The sequence below is a fragment of the Motacilla alba genome, chromosome 2 (assembly GCF_015832195.1).
Source record: "Motacilla alba alba isolate MOTALB_02 chromosome 2, Motacilla_alba_V1.0_pri, whole genome shotgun sequence".
NCBI classification, from domain to species: domain Eukaryota; kingdom Metazoa; phylum Chordata; class Aves; order Passeriformes; family Motacillidae; genus Motacilla; species Motacilla alba.
Genome location: NC_052017.1, coordinates 16,509,669 through 16,536,983, shown reverse-complemented (window position 1 = coordinate 16,536,983; position 27,315 = coordinate 16,509,669). Strand labels below are relative to the sequence as shown.

The 27,315-nt window shown below is 39.6% G+C and overlaps 1 protein-coding gene across 12 annotated transcripts in view; it reads left to right on the top strand.

The window, feature by feature from the left end:
* Positions 1-27,315, top strand: part of MYO3A (myosin IIIA) — a 137,947-nt gene that overhangs the window by 100,576 nt on the left and 10,056 nt on the right. For 11 of the 12 annotated variants that reach the window (XM_038127691.1, XM_038127688.1, XM_038127690.1 and 8 more), the window contains 13 exons: positions 489-642; positions 1,851-1,939; positions 3,836-3,965; positions 6,394-6,473; positions 6,608-6,649; positions 7,090-7,167; positions 10,128-10,333; positions 12,455-12,566; positions 13,198-13,360; positions 13,993-14,079; positions 17,211-17,334; positions 18,151-19,078; positions 19,715-19,853. In XM_038127691.1, the coding sequence (XP_037983619.1) occupies positions 489-642; positions 1,851-1,939; positions 3,836-3,965; positions 6,394-6,473; positions 6,608-6,649; positions 7,090-7,167; positions 10,128-10,333; positions 12,455-12,566; positions 13,198-13,360; positions 13,993-14,079; positions 17,211-17,334; positions 18,151-19,078; positions 19,715-19,853 (2,332 nt within the window). The remainder of the gene's footprint in view (positions 1-488; positions 643-1,850; positions 1,940-3,835; positions 3,966-6,393; positions 6,474-6,607; positions 6,650-7,089; positions 7,168-10,127; positions 10,334-12,454; positions 12,567-13,197; positions 13,361-13,992; positions 14,080-17,210; positions 17,335-18,150; positions 19,079-19,714; positions 19,854-27,315) is intronic. The other variant, XM_038127682.1, reaches the window with a different exon arrangement.

The following is a 27,315-nucleotide window of genomic DNA, read 5'->3' as shown; positions in this document are numbered from 1 at the left end:
TAGAAAGTATATGCACCTTTCTTCTCCACTTAAGAATTTTTCCAGGTGTTTGAGGAGGGTGATCAAACAAGTAAAGCCACTGGAACCTGTAGTCACTTCTGTAAATCTTAGCCATCGCTTAGATCTGAGCAATGAGTTGGGAATGTAAATATAGCTCTAAATGGTTAAGAAATTTTCTGCATTTCAGACCAGAGAAATACATAGACCCTGAGGTCTCTATTTGCAAACAATCTACTTTATCTTCTTCAACTCTGTTTCTTTAATTATTGCTATTCCTGTAAAGTATCTTACTTAACCAAATATGCCATAGGACATATTCAAAACCAAAATCCCAGCTGACATTTGTTTCTGCAAGACCTTGATGGCTTTAGCCCTGAGGCATACTTTCTCAATGCAGTTTTAATTTGCTACAATTGACAATTTGTGAATTATTTTCTGGAGTGGTTTTGTGTACACAGACAAAGCAAGCCTTCTGTTTCTTGCTGCAGAATGAATACCTTTACGAAGGTGTTGATGCAAGAGTTATAGAATACGAGGACAACAGGCCTCTCCTAGATATGTTCCTGCAGAAACCAATGGGTTTATTGTCTCTGCTGGATGAGGAAAGTCGATTCCCACAAGCAACAGATCAGACACTTGTAGGTAAGTATATGGTTCATTTCACAGTTTTACAGCTTGTCTTCTGTTCAGTTTCTGTTTGGCGTGTACAGTTCAGACTACACGCTAGTTATGCTTTTAGTGAGCCCCCATTTCAGAGTCAGAGTGTTTGAGGGAGACATATATGCTGGGATGGTTGTGTCCTTGAAGTTCATAGGGAAACATCAACAGTACAAATGAACCTAAGCTGCTGATCCAGGTTTAAAGTTCTCCTGCCTTCAGGAATTTTTTGCTGCAGAGCTTGAAGAGTAAAGATCAAACTGAGTTAAAACTCTAGGTTCATAGACCAAGAACACTGTTTGCAAAGTTCAGTCGTGCTCAGCTCTGAGATTTTTGATGAGCAGTATCTGAGCAAGAAGTTTAATACTTTTAAAAAGTAATGACTGCAAACATGCTTCAGTGCCTTTCAGCAAATTATGCTTTCTGAGTGTTTTCTATTCACAAATTAAAACTAAAACACCTAAAGTCATTGTAATTCAGATCCTGAATATTTCAGTGCTGTTGAGCAGCTGCAATTACCATTGACTTCATTATTTCAGTGGTATTTCTGTGCAGATAAATCCTGGTTTTACTCATTTTTGAATGTACGAAGTGTCAAATTAGAATTTTAGCCAACACCCAGTCAGAAAACCTAATAACATCCAGTAACAATGTCTATGTTAAAGCAATTATGTGAGCTTGTTGTTCTTTTATCTTCATGCTTTTTAGTCTACAGTACAGAAGCACTCAATCAATGAATGTTTCTTCAGAACTCCTCAAGGAATCCTTAGGAAATGTAGATAAAAATCTTGGAAAGGAAAGCCCTGGAAGTGTTCAGAACATATGTGGATGTGGCACCTGAGGACATGGCTTAGTGGTGAACAGAGTGGTGCTGGATTAAGGGTTAGACTCAATGATCTTAGACATCTTTTCCTACCTTAATGATTCTCTGATTCCGTGATTTTTTGAGGTCACACATTAAAAAATTGGAACTAACTAAGTAACTTGTCCAAGAGCTCCCATATTCTCTATCCAGTGTCTTTTGTTACAAGACCATTATGGTATCTCTGTCCTTGAAAACATCAGTGTCTGTTTTGTGCCTCTGCATTGGCTGAGAAGTCAGGAAATCTCTTTGGAGTGATACAGCTTCAGAAAAGAATAAAAGAATAATTGTGCAGTAACTCCATTAAGATAAACTATGTGTTTCCTTTCAGAAAAATTTGAAGATAATTTGAAATCAAAATATTTTTGGAGACCCAAAAGAGTAGATCTAACCTTTGGAATTTATCATTATGCAGGAAAGGTAAGACACCTGGTGATGTTAGTTGGGGATTGTGGAATGGCAGGGCTGCAAGGAAGTAGAAGAGATCATCTGGGTTGGTTCTCAACAGTTATCTCTTCAGTCCAAACATGGGAATGTTGGCAGTGCCTTACATATCAAAAGTAAATTGAAAATTTATTATCCCTCATTTAAAAAAAAAGCAATAGCAGGAGTGTATTTTTCTTAAATGTCACCAGGTAAATGAACTGACTGTATTATAGAAGACCCAAAACATAACTGGTATGTAATGCAACTCAGTGCTCTTCCCCTTAATTCCTCAAAGTCCTGTGCCATGCTTGTTCCCACTGTTTCTAACCAGGACCCAATTCCATTCTTTCTACTACCTCCTACACACCATCAACCTTTCTTAGTTCTGTTTTGTGTAATCAGCCAGACAGAGAGTTCAGGCCCTGCTTCAGTCAGTGAGCAGCTTCCTTCCTTCCTTCCTTCCTTCCTTCCTTCCTTCCTTCCTTCCTTCCTTCCTTCCTTCCTTCCTTCCTTCCTTCCTTCCTTCCTTCCTTCCTTCCTTCCTTCCTTCCTTCCTTCCTTCCTCCCTCCCTCCCTCCCCTCCCTCCCCTCCCTCCCCTCCCTCCCATACAAGGTGACTTGCTGCACAAACACAGGAGGAGCTGCTGTTGCACTGCAGCAGGATGGCACTGGTCACCTGAACCTGCCTTGGAAAAGCAGAAGCTCCCACCTCCTTCTGAGCTCTTGTAAAGGGCACAGAGTGAGCACTCATGTCTCACATGGGAAACCATGTTGGGTCTGTGCAGTGCTGGAGGAGCTGGCCTGGGAGGAGACAAATGCTGCCCATCAGCTGATGGAAAATACCTTACCCCTTGCGTAAGACAGCCAGCTACAAAGAGCCTCTTGTAACTCCTCTGAGCCTCATCTCCAGCTGAGTTGCATTTCACCAGCATAGCATTACTCACTGCAAGGAGTGGAAAACCTGGTCTCCCTCTACCATTCCTGTTACCAGCCACTGAAGATGGGGAATTACACAAGTGCCCCATCAGTGTTCAAAAAACTCCTTTATTAGGAAGTTTCTTCTGCTGTCTAACTTATGTCTCCATTGCTGCCATGTAAGTTCATTGCCCCTAGTCCAGCTTTCTGTGGAATTGGAGAACGATTTTTTCCTCTTCCTTTACAAGTCTTTTTCATCATTTAAGACTGTTGCCGAGTTGTTCTCTGATGGGTTTTTCTAAATTATATGTCCCAGTATCTTCCACCCTTCTTGACAGGCCAGGTTTTCTTGTGAATCTCTTAGACCATCAAGATAGAACCTACATTTTGAATTAGGTACACCATTCTTGGAATTTTGAAGCTACATTTTGAATTAGGTACACCATTCTTGGAATTTTTAGAGAGATTTCAGTATGCCAATATTGAGTTTGTGATTCTGCAAGCTTCCACTACAATTAATACGGAGATCCCTAGGAAGTGTTAAGTCCTGGGTTCAGTACGGCATAATAGGAATAGCACAGAAAGATTGTACAGTCATATTGGTAATGCTGTGTGAGGTGGTTGAAATCAAGTGCATTGTTAATTGTGCATTAGCACATGTACAGGTGTAAAGGAGGACTGCAATACACTTGTCCTGATGATAAATCCACACAGGTTAAAACTACTACCTGCATTAGAAAAAATAAATGTCTCAAGCTACTTTGGAATTGCAGATTTTAGTGATTTGCATCATATCTCGATATTGAAAAGGTAGAACTTTGAGTGATCAAAAAAGAAGACTAGAAGTGAGAATGAGTCTGAGGGCTGAAAATCTATTTGTGTATCTTGTTAAAGTAAAAGCCCTATTCCAGAAAGCTTAAATTTACAATTACATTTCTAAATCCATGAAGATGTATAAATGCACTTTTTAAACAGGTTCTATATAATGCAAGTGGATTCCTAGCCAAAAATAGAGATACTCTGCCAGCTGATATTGTGCTGCTACTGCGATCATCTGAAAACAACCTGACACGACAGCTGGTAACTCACCCTCTCACAAAAACAGGTATTGCTTTGTGGTGATCTTAGTTTTCTCCAGCCTTTGTGATGACCACTGCTAGGTTTCATATGATGGCATTATACACTTTATACTCATTGATGGCATTATATACTTTGTGGCTTCACTTTCCAACCATGGAATCTATACTGAATGGAGCTGCAGTCATCTCAAGCTGCAGGGGAGATACTGGTCTGGTCAAGTGCCAAGGAAGTGGTAAAGTCTTCTTTCAGGGTCCTGTCTTCAGGGTAGGGGATCAAGACAGGGAGTGGAGTGCATCTCTTGAGCTGAGGACTGAACAGGAAGGATCAGGTAAGTCAGTGGCCTGTTTTGGGCAGAGCATATATAAATTGCCTCAGTGCAATTTATCTCTAAGTGGTAGAGAGCAAAGGTTGGGGCTCCTAACATCTGCTGCAAAGACTGAGAAGACACTCCTCTATTTTCAGTCTTAGAGTTCTTTACAATAGGCAACTGATGGGGTCCTTGTAGTAAGCTCTTCCTGAAGAAATTTGTAAGTAGAGGTGGAGGAATAAAACTGGTTCTACAGAAATAACTCCTAAATTGCATCTTGTTTGAACTATGTCCTTGCAAAGTATCCTGCCTTCCACTGCAGGATGATGGGTAAGTCTCCTTACAACCAGTTTGTTACTGTGTTGTAGTACTCCCTGTGTGATGGCATTGATGCCATACAGTAAGTACTTTACAACATTACTTTCTTGTACAATTACATGGGAGACATATTTCTAGCAGAACAGAAAAGCTAAATTGGAAGAGCCTAATGGAAATGAAAATGTTATCATAACTTACAGAAGCTGAGGTTTTGGCAAGGCTTCTGTTCTTTACAAAGGGAGCTTTGCTATTAGAATGCAAAATTTGGTTTTGGAATTTTATTTTAAGTGAGTGTTCCTGGGAAAGCACAGAGCTCAATGCCCCTGCCTGAACTTTTTGACTTGTTGATATCTGCTAATATACTAAACTATAATTTCCATAGAGTCCAAGTAAGCATCCAAATGGTTCCAAGAACTGATCCCAAGTCTTCATGTTCTGCAAGATAACTCTGAAGGCTGTTTTAGTCTTCTAGTTAAATATTGTGAAACGCTGCATGTAGCATTTCAAAACTGACTCAAACCTTCCAGCTACAGCCAACTAAAAGTTAGGTTTCTGATCTGTGTTATTTATCTAGAATCAGAGTAACTGTAGAGAATTACCCAAAGTCCAACCCATCTTGCCTATCTCAGATGTTTCTCTTGGGAAGGGAAAAGTCTCCTCTGAAGGGGTATCTCTCCATTGAATACAGCAGGGATCCTGTAGACACCTCACTTTCAGATAGCTAAAGTTAGCTGTGAGCAATCCTCTCTTTTTCCTTCCCACCCTGTGATATTCAGCTGAACCCCAGGGAGGTTTAGGCCTTGATATCATCACATAATACCAGATGCATTACCATGACATATATTTGCAGCTGCTATTCCAGCTCTTATCCACCTCTTCCTGATAGTAGCTGAGCACAGAGAGATACAGGCTCTCCCAGTGGAGAGGGAGATCCCAGAGGTGTTATGTTATTAGCAGAAGCAGTGGCAGCATGCAGCAACATTTACGGTTTATCAACACAGAGATACATGATGGAAAGCTCAGCAGAATTTTCATTATTCCTTGAAAAGACCAGTGTCTGTGTAAAGCATGTCAATGCACCTAGTCCTTCAAAGTTATCATAATGAAGGTATTGCTTGACTTAGAATTCTAGAGTTAGAGCCTTCAGACTTTGTCTGTGCTAGTACACCAAACAGAGCCAGTGAACAGTGGCTGAAACATTCCCAAAGGGCTGCTCATTCTGATTCATGGTTAGAATGCCTCCCTAGGACAGTTTTGGTCCATGTCAGCTAGTAGCCTTCCAGGAATACTGAGCCACACTTCAGAGAAAGGACAGGCCAGTGATGGTTTCCAGCAAGTTCTGTAGAAAGATACAATGTTATTTGTACCGGGTGTTGAAAGAGTAGCAAAGAGTAGAATTTAGGTGTATAAACTTGAGTCATGCCACATAACTTTTCCTTAGGGCCACAGAAGGGTATTAACACATTTTTCTTTAACTAATATGTAGCATTAGAACTAGAATTGTACAGTAACATTCTTAAGGTAAAACCATATGGATGCTCTAAGATGTATCTATCTTACCTTCTACAGCAGTCTATTTATTTTTTGTCTAGTAGAAGACATATGAGTTGAAGGAGAAAAAAATATCATGTTCTGTGTCCGTGCAACTTCTTCAGAGCTCATTCCATCCCAAGGGTTAAAGGGGAAATAAGGACACACTCTGAAAATGTCAATGACCTTTATAATCATATGGTTACAGTGGAGGTGTGAATAAGGTGGTTTGGGATCATTCTTAGTTTAGATGAGATGTAAGCACTTTGGTAGGTTACTTTCTTTCATCTTCCCATAGGTAACCTGGCACACACCAAAAGCAAAACTACAATCAGTTATCAAATGTGGACCTCCCAAAAATCAATCAGTCATACAAAGGTAAGACAACTGATTTTGTGATTCTGCATTGAAGCCTAATTTAAACTAAAAAGGCAGTAGCTGTTTTGGTATTGAAAGTAAGTGAGTAACCCCTTCCTTGGTTTTCTCCCTCTTCTATTTTCTTTTCTGTTTAGCTGGATATCTTTGTGTTGTGCAATTCATATTCCTTCCGTGAGGTAAAAACCTAACATTTCCCTTCTTTCTGGCTATAGTTTTATAACAACTTCAGGGGGAAAAAATACTATTTCCCAGCTGTATTGTAGCAAAAAGAGAAATTTAAATATTGGTGTGGAGTATAGCCACGTTCCTTAGAAAACTATAAAATTAACAGTGATGACGAAATAACAGACAGGACCTCAGACATTGTCCAGTTATTTGTGGCAGTTATTAGATGCTCTGTTACCAACTTGTGCCCTTTGTGTGTGTGAATGTTTGTTTGTTGTGTAGCAAAGTGTTGGTGTAACTGATTTGTGCTAGTGATCATGCTGTAACTTTTGCTGTTTAGAATACTTTTTAAATTATTTATGTTCTCTGACGGGTGCTTTCTTGGGGCATTGGAAAGGCCACTGCAGATAAACTAGATAAAAAGTGTAATTTTTTTTCTTCATCTTTATAGAATGAAGCAGGAGATACTGGACATCATCCAAGAGAAACAACCAGCATGAAAACACAGACAGTTGCTTCTTATTTTAGAGTAAGATTTCATATCTTTTAATACATATTTCTAGAGTACAAAAAATGTTTTTTTCTTTTACTTTTTGAAATGCACCTGTTGAGTTAGAGTCAGTAGTGATCCATGTAGAGTTTGTGAACTGCATATATGATGCAGCAGTCTGTGCAGTACAAATATCTCAAGGAGATTGTGATGTTTCATCTTTAACTGTACTTGATTACGCAGCCACATTGCTGTCATGATGATGTATGATGATCAGTATTAATCTTTCACTTGCTTGTTTCTCCACCAAAGAAGATAAAGGGAGATTGGACATTAGTGGTATAGCTTTCCTTAAGAGTTTAAGAAAGAGGGCAAAGTTAATTGGAAGCAGGAGCTCCAGAGAAAGTTCTTGATGGTCACTGCACAGAGGCTGCCCAGAGTTCATCCTTGTGGCTCCTTCAGCAGTGCTCTAGACCTTCCCAAGCACTGGCTGTGCTGCTGGTCCTAAAACAGCAAACAGCAGTGAAGAGCATCTGGAGTGCCACACAGAGTTGGTTCTGCTCTGAATTTCCAACTCTTGTTTAGTCATCCCTCCCAGCAAACCATAAAGTGGCTGAGGGAATATTCATGATGAATTCAGTACACAGCTCAAAGGAATACCGAGTTTGCTGATGACACTGAATTGAGAGGAGTTGTCAGCTTCTTGAGAGCAGAGAAGCCCTGCAGAGAGACCTCAACAAATCAGAGGGGTGGGCAATCACCAACCATATGACAATTCAGAAAGACAATGGCCAAATTCTGTGCCTCGGATGGGGCAGCCCTGGTTGTGTGTAGACACTGGGCAATGAGAGGCTGGTGAGCAGTGCCACAGAAAGGGATATTGAGGTCCTGGTCCATGGCAAGCAGGAACCTGAGCTAGCAGTGCCCTGGCAGCCAGGAGGGCCAACCCTGTCCTAGGGATCTTCTGGTGCAGCATGACCAGCAGGGCAAGGGAGGGGATTGTCCTGCTCTGCTCTGCACTGGGGTGGCCTCACCTCGAGTGCTGGGGGCAGTTCTGGGTGCCACAATATAAGAAAGAGATTAAACTGTTAGAGAGCATCCACAGGAGGGCCATGAGGATGGTGAAGGGTCTGGAGGGGAGCCGTATGAGAAGCAGCTGAAGTCACTTGGTCTGTCCAGCCTGGAGAAGGGGAGGCTGAGGGGAGACCTCATTGAGACCTTCAACATCCTCACGAGGGGAAGAGGAAGGGCAGACACTGATCTCTTCGCTCTCATGACCAGTGACAGGACATAAGGGAAGGGCACAAAGCTGAATCATGGGAGGTTTATGTTGGATATTAGGAAAAGGTTCTTCACCCAGAGAGTGGTGGGGCCCTGGAACCGGCTCTCCAAGGAAATTATCCCAGCACCAGCCTGGCAGTGTTCCAAGAGCATTTGTTTGGACAATACTCTCAGGCACATGGTGTGATTCTTAGAGTGTCCTGTGCAGGGCCAGGAGTTGGACTTGATGATCCTGATGAGTTTCTTCCAACTCAATCTATTCTATGATTTTATGACCTGTAGGAGTTCACTTACATCTGTGTCAGAACAATGAGGAGCCAGATCTCTCTTTTTTAGATACAAGTTGCACAGCTTTGTGGACTGATAATTTCAGTCCGTGAAGGATAATTTCAGTTTAGGTACCACAGTGGTCCAAAGCTATATACTGTTTGAATATTCTAGATGGTAAAGAATATTGAATCTCATTCAAATCAATGTCTATGATTCAGTGCATTATCAGCACTTCTAGCATCAGAGGCTGCAAATGAGTTAATTATGTTTGCACTTTTCTGACACTATTTTCTGCCATGGACATCCTTGCTTGGATCATGATAGATAATGCTCTTAAATGAAAATTCACCTTCAGCCCCACTGGTTTACTCATACACAGAAATCTATGGGTGACTGAGAAAAGCATATGCCACCTCAGGCTGCATGGAAAAAAAGATATCCATTAGCGTGTCCTACTTGTTTGTGTTCAGTTGGCACACTGGTGATGGAGATAATTAAGCACTTTGCTGTATGGTGTAGCTTCTGTCCAGAACGGAATTGCACATTTTAATAGGAAACATATGGCTCTTGATGTCCTACACTGGTTTCATGTAACCAACCTACTGCTGAGCTGCATTACCTCCTGGCTGCCTTTTTCTGTTGAGTCAGGTTGAATCTTGAGAAATGAGCCTCTTCATTTGTGTTTTAATAAGATCCTCCCATGAAGCAGTTTTTCAAAAAACCAGTCAAGGTTGTTTACAGTCAGATTCCTCTCAGCTGGCATGGGGAACTACAAGCTGCATCCCCTCTGCTAGCCTGGTACTCTGGTGAGATGGGAAAAATGCAACTTTGGAATTGTGATCTTTGAGCTTTGCCCTCCTTGGAAGTTTCCTCTTGGCAGGGCAGTTATCATATCACCATCAGTCTATACAATGAACAGGACACACCAAGATCAGAGCAGTTCTACCAGCCCTTCTTCTAGGGTAGCCTTTGTTTCCTCCAGCCTAATGAAGGAATTGAAATATTTACTGGCTTGCTGCTGTTCTACTTCCCATCCATAGATGGATGATTTACTCTCTGCAGGAACAAGGGTCTTCAAATAGGTAACAACAATAAAAAGAAAAATGGCTGTAATTACCTAGCAAAGCTCCAAGATAAGCAAGTAAATGTAAGGAGTGTAAAGGTTCTGTCATATGTTGGACATCATGGAAATCTGTGAGAATGTCCTGGAGGAAATTTGGTACATTTATTTGGAATCAGTGTTTCTTGCAAATAGTATATACTAGTAGCTTAGAAAAGCTAGAATTTTGGGGGGGTCATTTACTTCATCTACTCCTAAAGTATCAGCTTAATGACATGTATATGTCTTTGGATATGATTCTGCTCATATGAAAATTTCAACTACACATGGACCTATATACCAGTTTCATGAGTATCCTGGTGACAGATCACTTGTTACTTTTTTGCAGTATTCTCTGATGGATTTGTTATCCAAAATGGTCGTTGGCCAGCCTCATTTTGTCAGGTGCATCAAGCCAAACAACGACCGGCAGGCAAACAAGTTTGACAAAGAGAAAGTGTTGGTTCAGCTGCGTTACACGGGAATTCTGGAGACAGCGCGGATTCGAAGACAGGGTTATTCACATCGTATACTCTTCGCTAACTTCATAAAACGGTAACATCGACGTGAAGAAGCTCTTTTCTCTCCTACAATTGCTGTCCAGGGCTTGTTAAGCACCAGCATTGCTTTTGGCATGGTCTTTGAAAAAAAACACAAGGACGTTTACTGTGACAAAGAAGGTTATAGACAGAATAGCCAAGAGTAGTTCCGGCACAAGATTAGTAACCTGATTTTGATGGGTAGGGAAAGATGATGAATCACAGAATGATTTTTCAAGCTCTCTGAGCATTTGGGTAGAAATTTATTTGCTTATACTCTGCAAGTTTCTTCAAGGACTTGAGTATTAGAAATGCATTACTTCAAACTAAAGCCAAGAATTTGCAGCCACAGCATCCAAGGAACACCACAGTTTCTCTAGCTCCCAAGCTTCAGCACTGTGCAACATCTGCTTGTGCAAGGGTAGATAATGATTTGGGATTCCTAGTCTAGGGCTGAAAAGTTCATTGAGTGCATAGTGTTGTTTAAAATATAATATAAAGTATTAGTCACTTCTGTTAAGAAGCAGAGTAATGAACTCAGTGTGGTTGTATTATTCCTTTAGCCGCCTTCTTCCTCCACCCCAAAAATCTGTACTTCTCCCTTACAAATAAAGACCCTGAGTATTTGTCTCAATCAGAACAGAGTTGTGTGGAACAGAGATCAAAACTGGGAAGAAGCAAGCATCACCTATTTGGACAGAACCACTTAAAAGAAATAGTGCACTAGAAAGAGAGAGCTAGTAGCAGAGTGCTGCAGGTGCATGAGATAAGAGGGGAACAGCAAGGGGATGTTTTTAAAGCCCTGTTTCTGGAAAAAATAATCCTGAAACTGTTGCTGCTTTGGAAGAATGCAGCTTTTAAAAGAGTGCAGCATGGAAAGTGGTAGTTTTCACTACAAGATGTGCTGTAGCTTTTGGTAACAGATTTTTATTTTAAAAAAAACCCAAACATTACTGTTCAAGTAACATAGATAAAAGCAGTAAACAAGATGGGGTAGCTCTCTAGAGACTGTGTCCCTGATTACAGTGAAGCTGTGCAGATCTCTGGCACTGAGGACACGGCTCTCAAAGTAAAAAGGATTTTTATTAAATGTATGTCTTATTTTGGATTTGGGGTTTTTTAGTAGTTGAGAGTTACAGGTAGACCTGAGATAATGGCATCATTATTTGGTTGTAATAAAAATAAGCCAATTCGTTGTGTTTTATAAAAAGAAAAAGAAAAGGGAACTGTAGGTGATAATGAAGAAATCGACATTGTCTCTTTTATTATTCCATGAGCAAACTGTTACCATCATTTAAAGCTGGTAAACCCAGGTTTTGTGTTTAAAGGCTGAATAACAAGAAAAAAGCCAGAATGTACTGTCAGGAAGCACACATAATTAATGTAATTTTCTTAAATTAAAAAGCCAAGATAGATATGGTTCTTTTTGTAATAGAGCATTTTAGAAAGTCCTGGAACAAACAAGTATTTTCTATCCAGCAGCTGAGCTGGTGTATCACAGGTAATTTTTATGAGTGAGCATCATGACCTCTTTTCCTAGTCAGAATTAATTCTGAGTAATGAGTTTGCCAGATTAAGTGCTTACAGATGATGTGTCACAATGGCACTTACATGTTCCAAAAGGATCTGCAAAACTGATTCCAAGGAGCTAACAAGAGCTGGGATGCATCTCAGCATCTATTGAGATTGTAAGTATCTCAAAGGTAGATGGTCTAGCACATGAGACAATATTTTCATGACATTTCTAAATGTAAAATAATATAATTTAGACAGAAAACCTTTTAAAATATTTTTATTTTATTTTATATTGCCCCTGAAATAACTTTCACAGAATGTAGTGAGTAGGAAAGAAATCTTGTGCTATTCTACTTGGGTTGAATTCTTTTTAAAAACCTTCTGATGTTGGTATAGAATTAAAAAGCCCTCCAGGGTGTGCAATATGTCACTCATCCACTTTTGATTGAGTTTCTTATTACTGCGTATAAATAACTACACTTTCTTTCATGATCTGTTTTGGTTTTTTCAGTGCTAAGTTTTCTTTCATGCAATTATTTTTATTACTTAAAAGAATGTTTTAAATGTATTTGCATGTATTATCCTCCATTAATCAAATAAAGAATCATGCATTTGTCTTTAGGTATTACCTCATCTGTTACAAAACAAATGATGATCCTCCAGTCAGCCCGGAGACCTGTGCTGCCATCTTGGAAAAAGCCCACCTTGACAACTGGGTTCTTGGAAAAACTAAAGTAATTTTTTAATCTACTGTATCTTCCTCATACCAGTATGCCATTGTTAACATATTAATCAATTTGTTTTCTCACCCATTTGGTTGGAGTAGCTCTTGGTCTCCACTCTTTTTAAAAAGTAAAGTCCTTAATATACACCAGGAATATGTCGGCGACCCTTGTGCAGGATTCATTTTTCAGGACTTATGTGTGTTTCATGCCTGGTAAAAGCAATTTAGTAAATAAACTATGCTTTAGGTTTAAAACTGGGAAACTGAGAAATTGAAGGTTCCAGATTTGGATCATGTTTATGTAATGCACGTTAGATTTGTGAGGTTAACAAAACTGTCAGCCTTGTAGTTTTGAAAACAGATTTACAGTTACAGATAGAAAGTTTGCACTGGAACTTTAAAAAATCTTGCCATAAAAAATTAATAAGGAGGAATTGACTAAAGTTGCTGAAGAGAAGAGTAAGGTAAGCTAATATCCCAAACAATGAAAATGTTATCTCTAAGAATTACCCTTTAGGTACTACAACTGAAGGGTCTGTTCATTATTTGAAACCAACTTGTAACTCTTGCTGATGTTAAATGGATCTAGTGAATAAAGGGCTGGGAGGTAACTAAAACTTTTGTTTGTTTCTCTTTTTAAGGTATTCCTCAAATACTATCATGTGGAGCAGCTGAATTTAATGCGGAAGGAGACAGTTGACATGATTATTTTGATTCAAGCTTATGTCAGAGGGTGGCTGGGTTCGAGGAGATACAAAAAGATAAAGGAACAAAGGGAACAAAGTGCTATTAAAATACAGTCAGGTAATAGCTTTAAAACATTTAACATTTTGCTTAAAGCTAGTGCATGTGTACAGGTGATTGATGAATGTACATGCTGGATGTGGATTTTGCTCTTTTCCTGCTGTTACATTTGACAAAATGTCTTAAACTTGGTCTTATGAAGGAAAATATTTTAACCAGGTTATGACAATCTCTTTACTGAAATTACATTTATGAGTGTTATATTTAAAAGGCAATTTTAAGAATGGAAGGATGTGATTGCACAGATGATACTCTTATTAATAATATTCTGGCATGCACTGACAAGGTTGTATAATGTAATAATGAAAATAAAATATATTAACTGTCCTAGACAATAAGGCCAATTACCCTGTTGTTGGAGGCATCAACTGATTTTTTTTAATACTTTCAAACATAATCTTATTTTAGATTCTGATTATCTTGCGTTTTATATTCACTTATTTCATAATAACTTTATTAACCAGAAAATGTATTTTTATGTAGATTTACTATTTGTGCTTGCTTGCCATGTTTTCTGAAACATGAAGCCTGCAAAATATTTATGAACATTTTAATAGAGGCCTGTAATTCCAGAATGTTTTTATTCTTTTTTGTACCTAGTGGATTACCTAGTTTTTAACATCTCTTTTCAGCTTACAGGGGGTTTGTTGCTCGTAAAGAATACAGAAATGCAAAGCATAATAAAAAAGTGGAAGAATATATGACCAAATTTCAAGCAAGTAAGAATTGTTTGCTTTCTTGGCTTTTAATGTGTTATCCATACACAGTATGTTGACCCAGATTCTCACTACACTGATTGCCTATGCTCATTTGCATGTTCTGAGGTATAGTTTATCTATTATATGTCTATATACAGTGGCTGAAATGGGTGATTATTCTGTTACCTGTCCCTCAAAGGGATTGAGGCATTTTCCACTGCTATGAAGTGGGATGCTCAAATGCCATAGCAAACCTTGTCACTCCTAGTCTGAGTACTACAGCTGCCCAGCTATATGTATTGTTGAATCCCAGACAACACTGTCTGCATATCATGTGTGTATGGGCGCTGCTCAATTGGGAATTGGGTTTGTTATGTATCAGTAATGGTCATATTTGGGAATACTGCAAGCTGTAAATTCACTCATGTCTCTTCTTTTTTTGCCATCGCTTTGTTTCTCTTTTGCAGCCATAATGACCCTGGGCCCAGGTGCTGCTATGGGACACCCCTTCTTCCCTCCTGTACTTTTGCTTTTCCCTGTCCCTGCAGAGACATCCCCAAGCTCGACACAGTCTAGGCAGCTCTGAAATCAGGAGCAGTACAGCTGGAGAGATACAGGACTAAAGGCCAGGTTGGAAGGGGCTCTGAGCAATCTTGTCTAGTGGACGGTGTCCCTGCCCATGGCAGCGGGATTGGAACTAGATGATCTTTAGGTTCCCTTCCAACTCAAGCCATTCTATGATTTTATGATTCTATAAAAACACACAAATCTGGCACAAATCTGCACAGAATTTTCAGTAATCACAAAGGTGGCAACCCAAATATAAGCTAGTGTTGCCAGTATCAGGCTATCTAGATTTAAACAACCTCAGATATGCCTTCATGAGTATAAACCACCACCAGTGCTGGTTTTAATCATTGTCAGATGCGTTCGTTAATTGCACTGGACCAGTGTGTACTGAAGATCACTTCACTGCAGTTGGTAGAACATCAGTGTAGAAAACAATCTAAAACCAGCATAAAATCCAGTAATGTGCCAAAAATTATTACACATCTGAATACAGCCAATTATATTAGGATATTTAGCAAATGCAAAAGTATAAACTCACCATTTCACTCTGTTAATGTCACAAATGTTTCTTTTTGTCCACCTTCTGTCATGTCTGCAGTTGCATTTCAACTTTTTCAGTGCACAAGAAGCCAAAGCTCAAATGAAGTCCATTTTTACTTAGCTCTCTCCATTTTTCCCTCATTTGTTTCTAAAGCAATACAAAACTCCTCTTCCAGTTTGAAAACAAAGCTTAGACAGCAACTATATCATTACAAACTTCTCAGAAAACCTCACAAGTGAACCAGAATAGTCTAAAAAGACCAGCTTATGCCATGCCCATTGATAACTTGATTTGTTTCAAAACTACTCCTGTTGAGTGGCTTTTATATGAAAATGGAAAGAGAATTGTCTCAGAAGTCCAAGAAACTTAAGAAGTATTCCAAGTGCTTTACAATTTCCACTTTTCTAAGTCTCTGTCAGACTGCACTATAAAATCCAATTGTGCTACTTCCAATAAGTATTTGTGTTTCTTTGTCCTATATCCAGTTACCAAGGTGTAATTTATGCCCATTTTATATGGTGCTTCTTACATTGATTGACTGCACCTAGTGGAGCCCAAGCTGGTCTAAGTTATGAGTGGGGAATGCTAAAGCACATAAAACTTAGCACTAAGTTATATGAATGTGTTGGAACAGACTGCTAATGCTGCCTTCTTATTTTCAAGTGAGCTTGACCTTTTCACTGTGATGCAAAACACTCTCAGCAGAGTTGAAGAAAGAGTCCCTTTTATACCATGTCCACAGGGTATTCAAGTCACCTGAATCCACTATCCCCATACTCTTGGTACTGCATTTAGAATTAGAGTTCAACAGAAATATTTTGACAAAACACTATGTTATTTTTATTTTGCCAGGGATTAGCGGATTTGTGCTGAATCCCTGGAATTGCAGATTTGTCCAAATCACAGCACTGTGGAGACTGTGCCAATTCCCATTAGGAAATTATTTGCAAGTTCAAAAGTTTTTGAAGCAGGATTCTGAATGCAATTCAGTTTCTGATTAGGACACTTGTGTAGACATCTAAATGTGATCTAGGTGTCTAAACTGCTGTTATGGTCAGTAGAGCCTAGGGATTGAATAATTTCATTCAAAAATCAGCAAATGCTCAGCTCATTTGCCCTCATACTGGTATCTAGTGTCATTCGAGGTGCCCTGGTTATCTGGTCTGGCCTCCAGCTTTCTTTCACCTGGTATACCCAACTTTTCCTGTCCAGAAAGTCCCATCTGTCCTGTTCTTTCCGCCAGCTCCATGTGGATGCCTTGCTATCCTGGAGCACTTCAGATGGCACCAGATACCAACGTGCTGGCAACTGCATCAAGGCCCCAGTGACGCGTCAGCACCTACGTGGCCCAGGGAAGGCCCATGTTTGAGTCCTTATTTCTGGTTCAAACCAGAAAATTAACCTTGTGCGTCCCAGAAAGCAGAGGTAGGGAGTTTCTCTGCCACAGTGCACCTGGTTACTGTGGAGCTTAGCACATCTTTCATGCTGAGCCTTTTAATTTTGAATAATCAGTCTTTGCAGAAGGAGCATGAGCTAAGTCTTCTGCCACTGCTGAGCTATAAAATTCTCAGTTTCTCTCTGTTCTACTGAATGTTCAGCTAATTCCAAGCCTGTTCCAGTTGACAGCCTGGTAATCTCTGTAGGCTGATAATCAGGCATTTCCCATGGAAATGAATGACAGAATCAAATCAATTGCCTGAATTAGGCAAAGCAGGTACATTAAGCTCCGAGTACTGTGTTCTAGAGGCGCTCGTATAGCTCTGTGCTTCTGTTTTATTCTGCATCGTCCTATATTTTCTTTAGTCCAACAACATATGAAGAAAGACCTTGTTTGTATCCTCATGTAGAATGGGTACAGCTTTCTGAAATCTCAAAAAGGTTTTATGGGAATCATCTCAGATGAAACATAATTATAATAGGCACCCTGGTCTGTATTTCCTTATTAGCTTTTGTTTAATGCTGTTAGTATTTGACTGTCTGAAATGTGTGTGACACCCATTGCTTGTTGCCTAAGGTTGTTTTGCATTACAATTTGTATTAGTTGCCAGAGGATACTTACTCAGGAAGAAGAGAAAAGAACTTACTGAAACAAGAAACAAAGCAGCAATAACAATTCAGTCTCACTACAGGGGATATAAGGAAAGGAAGGTCTTCAAAAGCAGGAGGTAGTGTTATTTTCTCTTATGTCACTCAAACATGTCCCTTTCCAGTAATTACAGCACTGAATAACAACATTATAAGATAAGAGTGAAGAAAATTAGGATTATTCTAGATATGTATGCAGATATATATTTATGTGAACGTTTTTAATGGCAGTAGCCAATTTTCTTATCTTTTCAAGCCCAAGGAATAAAGGCACATATAGGAGAAAGATCAACAATACTGTACCTACCTGTAATGTTAATGTAACCTATAGATGACTCTCTTTTTGGAATAAGTTCATAATAAAAAAATGTTCAGACAAGAATGAGATAGATATCTTCAAGGAACTGTTTTAAGTCACTGCTCAAGATCAGCAAAGGTGATGACAGAGGAAACACAGAATACCTTTAGGATTGTGTGTATATATACATTCTTGAAATGCTAAGAGGTTTATGCCTTATGTTTTTGTTAACATTTAATTAATTCTTTACTGTTTTATCTTATTATTTATTAATTCTTTTCTGTTTCACATAGCTTAGATTGTCTTCCTGGAAATTTTCCAGTAAGTTTAACAGGGATGTCCCTTTTAACTTAAGAGATGATGATGTTGATGATAATAATATTATCCCTTTTCACTTTAAGAGATAATAATAATAATAACAACAATAGCAACATAAATTGCTATCTTTACTTCCAGCTATATGCACTAAATCTTTCCCATGTTGCAATGTATCAAATTGCCAGTTAGTACACAAAGACCATCAAAGGTAGTTGTAAAGTTGTCTCTATTCTTCATCTCCTTCAGCTGTAATTTTTGCCCAAAACTCTGTTCCGTTCAGGGAATCACTCAGAAAGCAAGAAACTGAAAATGCAACAATTAGCAAGAAGGAAAACGATGAAGAACTTCAAGATCCTGAGGAAAGTCCAACTGAGAGTGCCCTCCCTAGAACAGAAGAAGAAGCAGCTGCCATAGCAGAGGATGAATCTGCCATAGCAGAGGATGAATTATCTGCTGTGGAATTCCTTGAAGCACAACTGCAGCCAGCTCAAAATGATACACTGGAAGAAGTAGCAAGCGAGGAGGCTCAAGATGAACCTGGTGCTGTCACTGACAGCAAGTGCTCTGGGTACAGTGACACAGGGAATGGAGAGGAGCAACAGCAAACATCTAGTGAAGGAGAAGCTTCTGTGAAGCAGAACCTGGCAGTAGAAGAGGTTAGTGAAGGTGAAGAACAGGACTCTTTGGAAGAGTTACCCAGCAAACCTTCTGTCAAAACCTCAGCTGAACCTAGACCCCAGCAAGAGCAAGATAATCAAGACACACTCAGTGCAGACTGGCAAAATCAAGAATCTGGTGTGGTCCAGCCCAGGACTGACAGGGATGTGGAAAGAAACTACCTAAAGCATGAAGCAGCAATGCCTACAGGAGGTAAAGGAATCACAAGAAAAGAGTCACTAAGAAGAGGCTCATGGAAGCAAGCTGAGGCAGAAAAGCAAGGTTCAGAAGACAAAGAGAAGGCAGCAGTTGTAATTCAGAGTAATTACCGGGGTTACAGAAGGAGAGGACAACTCAGAAAAGAAGGGAAACTACCTTGCAAAAGTCAAGAGAAAACAATAAAGGAGCCAACAGAAGCAATACACATTCAAAATAACAATCCCCAAACAACAAAAGGTAGGGAAAGCACCAGTACAGAAGCTGAAGACTCTAAGACACTGAAGGGAGACTCAGAGAAAGAAGCTTGTGATTTGGCAGCCTTTTCACGACAGGTAAGAAGCTTGTAAGTGGAGCATAATACTCTGAGCAGTGACAGAATGACGAAGTTTTTTAATTGACTTCCATGGCACCAAGGTTTTGCTCTCTCAACTAAGACAGAGATTTTGTAATGTGTGTTCTATGAAAATGCATATTTTGGTTTGCAAGAGAAAACAGCCTTTTCAGGAAGGAGGAAAAGTCAAAGAGTACTGGCAAAAATAATGTTAATCTTATTTAAGTTAAATGCAGAAGCTTTGTCCTTCAAATGTTTGTTTACCCATCAAGGTCTCTAATTCAGTACACTTGTGAAATGTCCCTGTAAAGGAAACTAAAGCTCTGTGTCAGAGACTTGTACATGTGCAGAAAAGTATGCCTACAGCTGTAGAAGCAATCTTGCATCAGCAAGGCACCATCTGCCCATGTGCGTGAACCAATGAGAAGCAGCTGTAGGACTGGACTGCAGTGTTGAGTTTCCTATGTGTCTTTTTTTTCCATCTTCATTTTTTTCAAGAGATGAGGAGGTAAATTTGGCAGCGGTGCGCACTGCAGTTGGTGGAGCAATACCTTTTAAATTAATTTACTATTTTACCTTTGATTACCTTGGAACATGTATACTTATTTCTATAATAATGTAAAAATATATTTTTCAGATATCAAAATTATCTGAAGATTACTTAGCATTGCAGCAAAAACTGAATGAAATGATATTGTCCCATCAGCTGAGACCTGTGATGATGTCCAAAGATAAGCAAGCTAATGGCCGGCTTTCTTCTCATGTTTGTCAGTCAGGTAATGTTTAACCTTACTGTTCACAGAACTTTCATTTGTAAACAGGACAGACAAGAAGCTATTCCTGGTCATGTCAGGGGACAATTAGATGAATTAATTCCAGCTTCTCATATTACTCTGGCTGTATATTTTTGTATTAAGCCCCATATCAGTACATGTCTGGAACACAGTTTCCAGAGAAATACCCAAACCTGGTTGGAATTTATGTATTTACAAATTTTTTGGGTCTTTTGTTTCAGTGCTGCTTAGGATTGCTGAATGAATCTAGACACACAATCTCTAGGAATACTTTTATTTGGTAAAATTCCATATTGGCTCTTGTTAATTCAGTTGTCTCTCAACTGTGTGTGCTATTGCTATGATATGGGACTATGTTTTCAAAACACAACAGTTTTTTAGGTAATATGTCAAACAATTTACTAAAGTTTATGACATATATGCTGAGTGAATTTTTAGCTATCCACAACTGAGGTTATTCAAAACCTGTCACTCCTACCCATGTTGGTGGGTATGTTGCATGTATTACATGTATTGTGATTGCATGTAAATTTTTATTAATATTCAGCATCCATTTAACTCACACATTTGGGAGGGTGTGATCTCTAGAAATACACTCCAGAGTTATTTCTATTCTGGTTAACATGGGCAGTGAAGGTTCCCAAAATGCAAACATGCTTGGAGCAGCTTGGGTGAAGAGTACTGGGAGAATAAAGAGGACATGGGATTCTGAGCATGCAGATCATTAAGACCTGAGATCCACGAAAAGGGCCCCAAAGTCCTGACTGAGCTGCTCAGACATCTTCTGTTGGAATAGATGTAACAAAGAATTTTCTCAGTTCATGTCCTAGGCTGCAGATATGGAAGAAGATGAGGGCAGATGTGGCATATAACTGGCTGTGTCTCCATTTGTGTGGCAGGGCTTGTGTGAGCTCACTGCACTGCCTCTGGGGAAGAGCTGGGATAAGACCTAGGACTGTCTCTCACTGCCCAAAGCTAGTTGTGCTATTTTCATTATAACATTGTGGATTCAGTTGTCATATGTGATGAAACTTCTTTCTGTTCCCATGACTACATTGAAAAGATCTTAAAAGTACTTCAATCCCGCTTTGGAGTCCTCTCAAATGGGCAAGATGCTAAAATGAAGGCTTGGTGTTTATACCTCTTAAGTGCAAACTAGCTGCTGGTAGGTAATATGTGTAGTTCAGCCTGTTTCCAAGACCAAAGTCTGCAAGAGAAAAGAAATGGGAAATGGAAAACTAAGTGCCATGACCATTCATTAAAGACAGAGCAAGGTTTGTGATTGTCTTTAATGCTCTTATATTGAGTTCTCTACTAAATACTGCTGATTTTTTTACAAGATGAACCTGAAAAATTAAAAATGTATGCTTTGGAAAATACCTCTTGGTTCTAAAACATTTTCCAACAGAAGCTAGAGAAAAGAGGTAGATAGAGGGAAAAGGAATATACAAATCCTTGTTTTATCAGTTAAAAATCTCAGCACTTGCATGAGTGAACCAGGTGAAAATGTACCAGTATGTTCATGCCATGTGCAAAATGCAGTGAAGTCTATCCTTCACACTGCTATTTATTTAAGTAGCTTTACAGGAGACAAAAGCTTACCAGGGTTTGTCACCTGTGCATCCAACCCTGGGTGACCAGCCAGCCTCTTCTCTTCCCTTTATCACTGAAAATGCCACTCTGCTGTAAAACCCTGCAGTGTCTCAGTGCAGAAGCTTTCCAGTGGTAAAGTGTGCTAACCTGTCCCCTGAAAAACCTTTCTTGGTGTGGAATGTGAACTTTCTTTTTCTACACTTGACCATAATTCACATGACAGGCAAATTGTTTCTTTTCCAGCCATGACCAACGCCCAAGATAGTGAAGACAATATACTGCAGTAATTCCACAGTTTGCCTCCAAGCCAGTTGGAAACTGGCTTTATCACAAAGCTGCATTGTCTCAAGTAGATGTTTATTACAGCAAGCATGATCTAACTAGATGCAGAGAATATTTAAGTAACAATGTGCCTGTGCTCAGGTCATTTAAGTTGTACTGTCTAAAACACAGGAGTTACCAACATTCTGGATATTGTATTTTCTTCCTCTATGCAATACAGTAAAATATCTAAAAAACCCCCAAAGATTTCAGGTAAGGTCCTGCAGACAGTCATGCTAAAGTGAAGCAGGTAGACGAGGTGATCCACTGCCTTATTAACAGGGAGGAACCTTCCTGTCCACCTGCCTACTTTATGTGTTACAGTAGGATTTATAGACACTCATTTACAGAAGGATATGCTTTTACTGCAACCTTCCCTCTATGGCTGCTTTTCCTGTCCTACTCTTATGAAGGCAGGGATTCTTGAGCTTTAAATCATGTGGTATTTACCTATTTGTAATTACATTGATCATTTACATTTATTTACACTTTTTCATCAGCATCACTAGTTATATATGTTGTTTTAGAGAATGAATTGCACATGAGATGTATTTTATAGCGAGATAGGAGAGCTTGGATGCCTTTGTCTGGGGATGGGTGGCCATTGTGCAGTAACACAATTTACCACTTCCTCTGATAAAATATTTTATTACATCTGCTACCCATAGAAGGGGAGGAACTGAAGGGACAGCTGATGGCATACTGTGACAAATGTTCACATTTTTTAAATGGTTTGCTTGTTTGTTTGTTTTAAACAAAATTCAAAGCTTACAGTTCAAAGAACATCTGAGCAGAAGGTTAATTTAATCTTAAATCCACAAGGTTAAGTTGTTCTTAAATGAGTTTCTTTGTTTTTTATAAAATGCAGAAAGCAAGCTGCACAAGGTTCCTGGAAAAAACAAAATTCCCCGTGGCTAGAATCTCTGAGTAGGTTATATTTGCTTCTTACATGCTTTCAGCCAAATATAATGGCTGCACCCCAGAACTGCACCCTTGGACTGCTAGTGAGCCTTAGGTTGCTGTGGTGTCAGAACAGATGCACAAATGGCTGCTGTCAAGTTTTTGGAGATCAAAGCCTGAAGTGAGGGGAATTTGATCATTATGGGAGGAAATTTTTTTCTTTTTTTTTTTCCAGATGAATCATAGTGCTCATCCCTCTACTTATTAAATGACAGTTCAAGTACAAAATCCCAGGAAGAGAATTTTCTATATTTAGAATGAAATTTACATGGTATGAGGAACCCCGATGCAGCTGAGGACATTTTCAACTAAATGAGGCAATAAGACAAGTGGAGTTTTCATCCAGGATTCCTCCTGCTGTAGCCTGTCAAAGCACTATTTACAGGAATTTAATGGGCAGGCTTTGCAAGGAAAAGGGAGCATGTGTAGCACTGGCTGAGCAGAGCAGTATTCACCAGCCAGACTTCCTTCCTTGCAAGTGAGTAGTCAGCCAGGGAGCACTGAGGCATGGGACTGGAGAAAAATGGTAGGCAAACACTGCTGGCTGGTGGCTCTCAGCCACAGGAGTGGTCCTTTGAGCACCACACAGCCAGGATGTAGAAGATCTGTCTTGGGAGTTGCTCTGATTCATGGCAGAGCACAAGATCTGGGAGGCTGAGGAAGTGGAATACAGCCATTTCCATTAAATATCCTCTCTTAAAAAGCAGTTATCCCAGGTCTCCAGACTTAAAGAAATGAGAGGTGCTGGAGCAAGTCCAGAGAAGGGCAACAAAGCTGGTGAAGGGTCTGGAGCACAAGTCCAATAAGGACCAGCTGGGGGAGCTGGGGATGCTTAGCCTGGAGAAGAGGAGGCTTAGGGGTGACCTAATCACACTCTATAACTGCCTGAGAGGAGGGTGCAGCCAGGTCGGGATTGGGCTCTTCTCTCAGGCAGTTGGAGACAGGACAAGAGGACATGGCCTCCAGCTGCACCAGGGGAGGCGCAGGCTGGACATCAGGAGGGATTTCTTCAACAAAAGGGTTGTTAAGTATTGGAATGAATTTCCCACAGAAGTGGTAGAGTCACCATCCTTGGAGGTGCTTAAGAAACAGCTGGACATGGTACTTCATGCCTTAGTCTACCTGGCAAGGTGGTCAAGGCTGGACCTGATGATCTTAGAGGTCTTTTTCAATGTTTATGATTCTGTCATTCTGTATTAGTGTCAGCCAGAGATTGAAACTGCTTCCCTCAGTGGGGCTGTGGGACTTAGGTGTGAGAGATCGAACACTGCCAACCTCTGCTGTACACAATCTGAAAGTTCTCAGTCTCTTGCAGTTTCTACTTCTAGGTCTGTGTGCCAGAGTAATCCCTCGTTTTTTTTCCAGATTGCTAAGAATTTGCAGCCATCAGCTGTAATTTTCAAATCTGGCTGTGTTAAACATCCCACGAATTAAAAATACCTAAAAGTTGCTAACCAGAATGCTGAAGAGCAGTGCTTTTCTCAGTGCAAATTCCAAACTTGAGTAGTTACATCCTCATGCTGTGTACAATTAGAACAGTAAAAAGGTATGCACATAAATGTTGTAAGCAGTAATAACTATTAGCTTCTCATTATCAAGTCCTGGAATTCCAGTTGCTGTCTTTCCGTTTTTACTGATTACTTTCAACTCCCTCTACAAAACCTATACAATTACTGCTTTTCCTTTTGTTTTCCTTCCTGCTTAATTCTGAGTCTGGCTTTATACTTCTGTCTCCATAAAATGTGGAACAGCTCTAAATCAAGCATGTAGCATTTCACTTGAATGACGTGAAGATGGCTTTGTCTCTTTTTCCAGGTGGCTTAATAAATAGAGACCTTTGGTCCCTTAGATATTTATCACAGCTGTAACCACTATTTCTCCAGTCTTCAGTATGAAATCTGTTGTAAGTCGTCGTTAATTTACATTAGCCTCCACAGATGTTGATTCCCCCAGATTGCTGTCTTCCAAGCTTATCATTGTATGTCAGAATGTACAGCCAGTTCAACCTAAAGGGCTGTTGATACTGACTCATCTTTATTCAAACATTTTTTTGCTCACCCTTGAACGTTTCAAGCACATGCAGCTCTCCTCAGTTCATGCAGTTTGTTGGTGGTGTTCAGGATACACATACATATTGTATATACATTTCAGCCTATTTGGAGCTTTCAGTGAGGGCTGAGTATGAAAGTATTCATTTGTTGTAGAATTGAGTGTGTGTGCAACTTAGGTAGGAACCTTTGTGGTAGTGCTAAATGAGCTAGCTGAGATACTGATGTGAATAAAGAATTTTTCTTAGATTTACTAAACCTTCTTGAATGTTATCTGGCAGCCACACTCTGTTCACATGCCTTTCCTGACCCTTAACTCTGTATTTCATTTATTCTCATAGAGAAGAACTTCAATTTTTATGATCACCACTGGTTTAACCTCTTTTTTTGTTTGGTGGTTTTTTTTGATTTTTTTTTTTTTTAATAACCAAGTACTGACACAATAAACTTGGCAAGTCTGAGGAGGAAAATCCCCCCATTTCAACCTGTTATTCAATCTGTCTTCCTCCTGATAAACCCTTTAGGGAATGTCTATGTCACATCAAAGTTTCTCCATTGCTCCTAAGGGGTGTGTCCCAGCACTGACAGCATCTCTTCAGATAGATACAACTGCAAGGTGTGGGCTGGCAGCAGAGATGGGAGCCTCAGCACAGCCCTCCAGTCTTTAATTCTGCTAATGACTAACGAGGATGTAGCCTTAAGCAAGTCTCCACGTGTCTTTGTGCATCTTATTTACCTTTCTAGTAGGATTGGGATGGTGGTGCCAACCGGGCACTTCCAAAGCACTTCAACAGCTACTGTGGGAATGGTTTTTGTACCAGTGTTATGAAATACCAATTTATATGACTGTTAAAGGGGAAACATTGGTTTTCCTTTTGCATAGAGAGCACATGGCCAGATCTTGCTAAAGATACTTGACATCTTAAGGGAAAATAAGGTACAAGAGACTTTACTATGGAGAGACTGGACTTCAATAAAAACCTTTTCTTTGTAATGGAATACAGAAGCAACATAATTGCCCTGTTAATAAGTTGTTGGCTGTCCCAGCTAGATGGTGAGGGCAGCTACAGTCCCTTCTCTGCTCCGCTGATCCCCAAAAACAAACGCAGCAGTCACGGATCCTGGGGTAGTTTATTTGATGTTACAGTTCCCCTTTTGGCTTCTCCAGGACCCCGATCTCAGGGCAGACAATAGCTTATATACCAGGGGAGGGTCACAGGGGACGATACAAAATTCAACTAATCAGGAGGACTTAAGATAACAAACAAGGCAAGCATCCAAATATCACCCAATGAAGAATCCCAAGGGAAAAGAACAGTTTCAGTGAACTAATGAAGTTTAGAGAAGTATAAAACTGACAGAGGAGTTTCTTGAGAGAAAGCCGTTTTTAAGGGTTAGATTGGCATCTCCTGACAGGGGGAGTAAAGGAAGTTCTGGGAAAAGGGCAGAGACCAAAGGACAGCACAAGGAAATAACAAATCAAACAATAATCATATTAATAAAACAAAACACACCACAACATAAGTGAATTATTTCACTCCTCCTTTCTGCTTCATTGCCTGCTGCAGAAAGGTATAGGCCATCTGGAAAACAAGTCCATCAAACTCACCATTTATCACAGTTGGGTATTTAATTTGCACCCCAAACCTTTCCTTTTACTAAGTAAATTATTTCTGTATTTATCAGAAACTAATGAAAAAGCAAATTTTACTTGGTATTATCCAATGCAAATAACTACCACATCTGCTGAATTTCAGTAGCAGTGAACATGCAAATCTAAGTGCAAAAGGAACTCACAGCTTCACTTTCTGGTGAAACAAAGAAAGCAAAACCTTACTGTGTAATTTGCAGGCAAAACTCAGAAATTCATTTGCAGCCCTATATTCAGTTTTAAAAAGGAATGAAGGAGGTCCAAGCTTAGAAGGTTGCCTGCCCCAACATGGTATTTCTTCTCAATTCTTCTGCACAGCTTATGCATATGTACAACACAAGAGCTGAGATGAAAAGCTTTATTTTACTGAAACCTTTATCATTGTCAAAATGGTATTTTTTGAATGTATAAAGTAATCTTCTTCGCAGAGCACACACATGAGAAGTACACAAGTAATTTCAGCTGGAATAATTGTCATCTAGAATACAATAATGCCTTATCTGTTTGTCATTGATTAATTAAATAATGTAACAGCATACATAGTGATGAATTCTTAGGGTACAGTAAAAAATCTTTAGGCATAATGAGAGCCTTTTCATTGGGATTTTCCTAGAGCCCCCAAATTGGCTTTATTTCTTTTTTCCAGATTTTCATGCAGTCATGATCTCTGACAAAATGTTTTAATGTCGTACAGACAGGGAGTTAAGTGCTTCTATTCAACAGCTCTGAATTTTAAGGGATTTTTTAAGGTAGTGTTTCTACTTTGGACTCTTGTTGTGTTCAAAAATAAAATAGAGAAGAAATGCCTCTTCTCTCAAACAAATGGAAAGTCAGATAACTCCAGGTGGCCCATTTGAAATAGAGCAAGGTA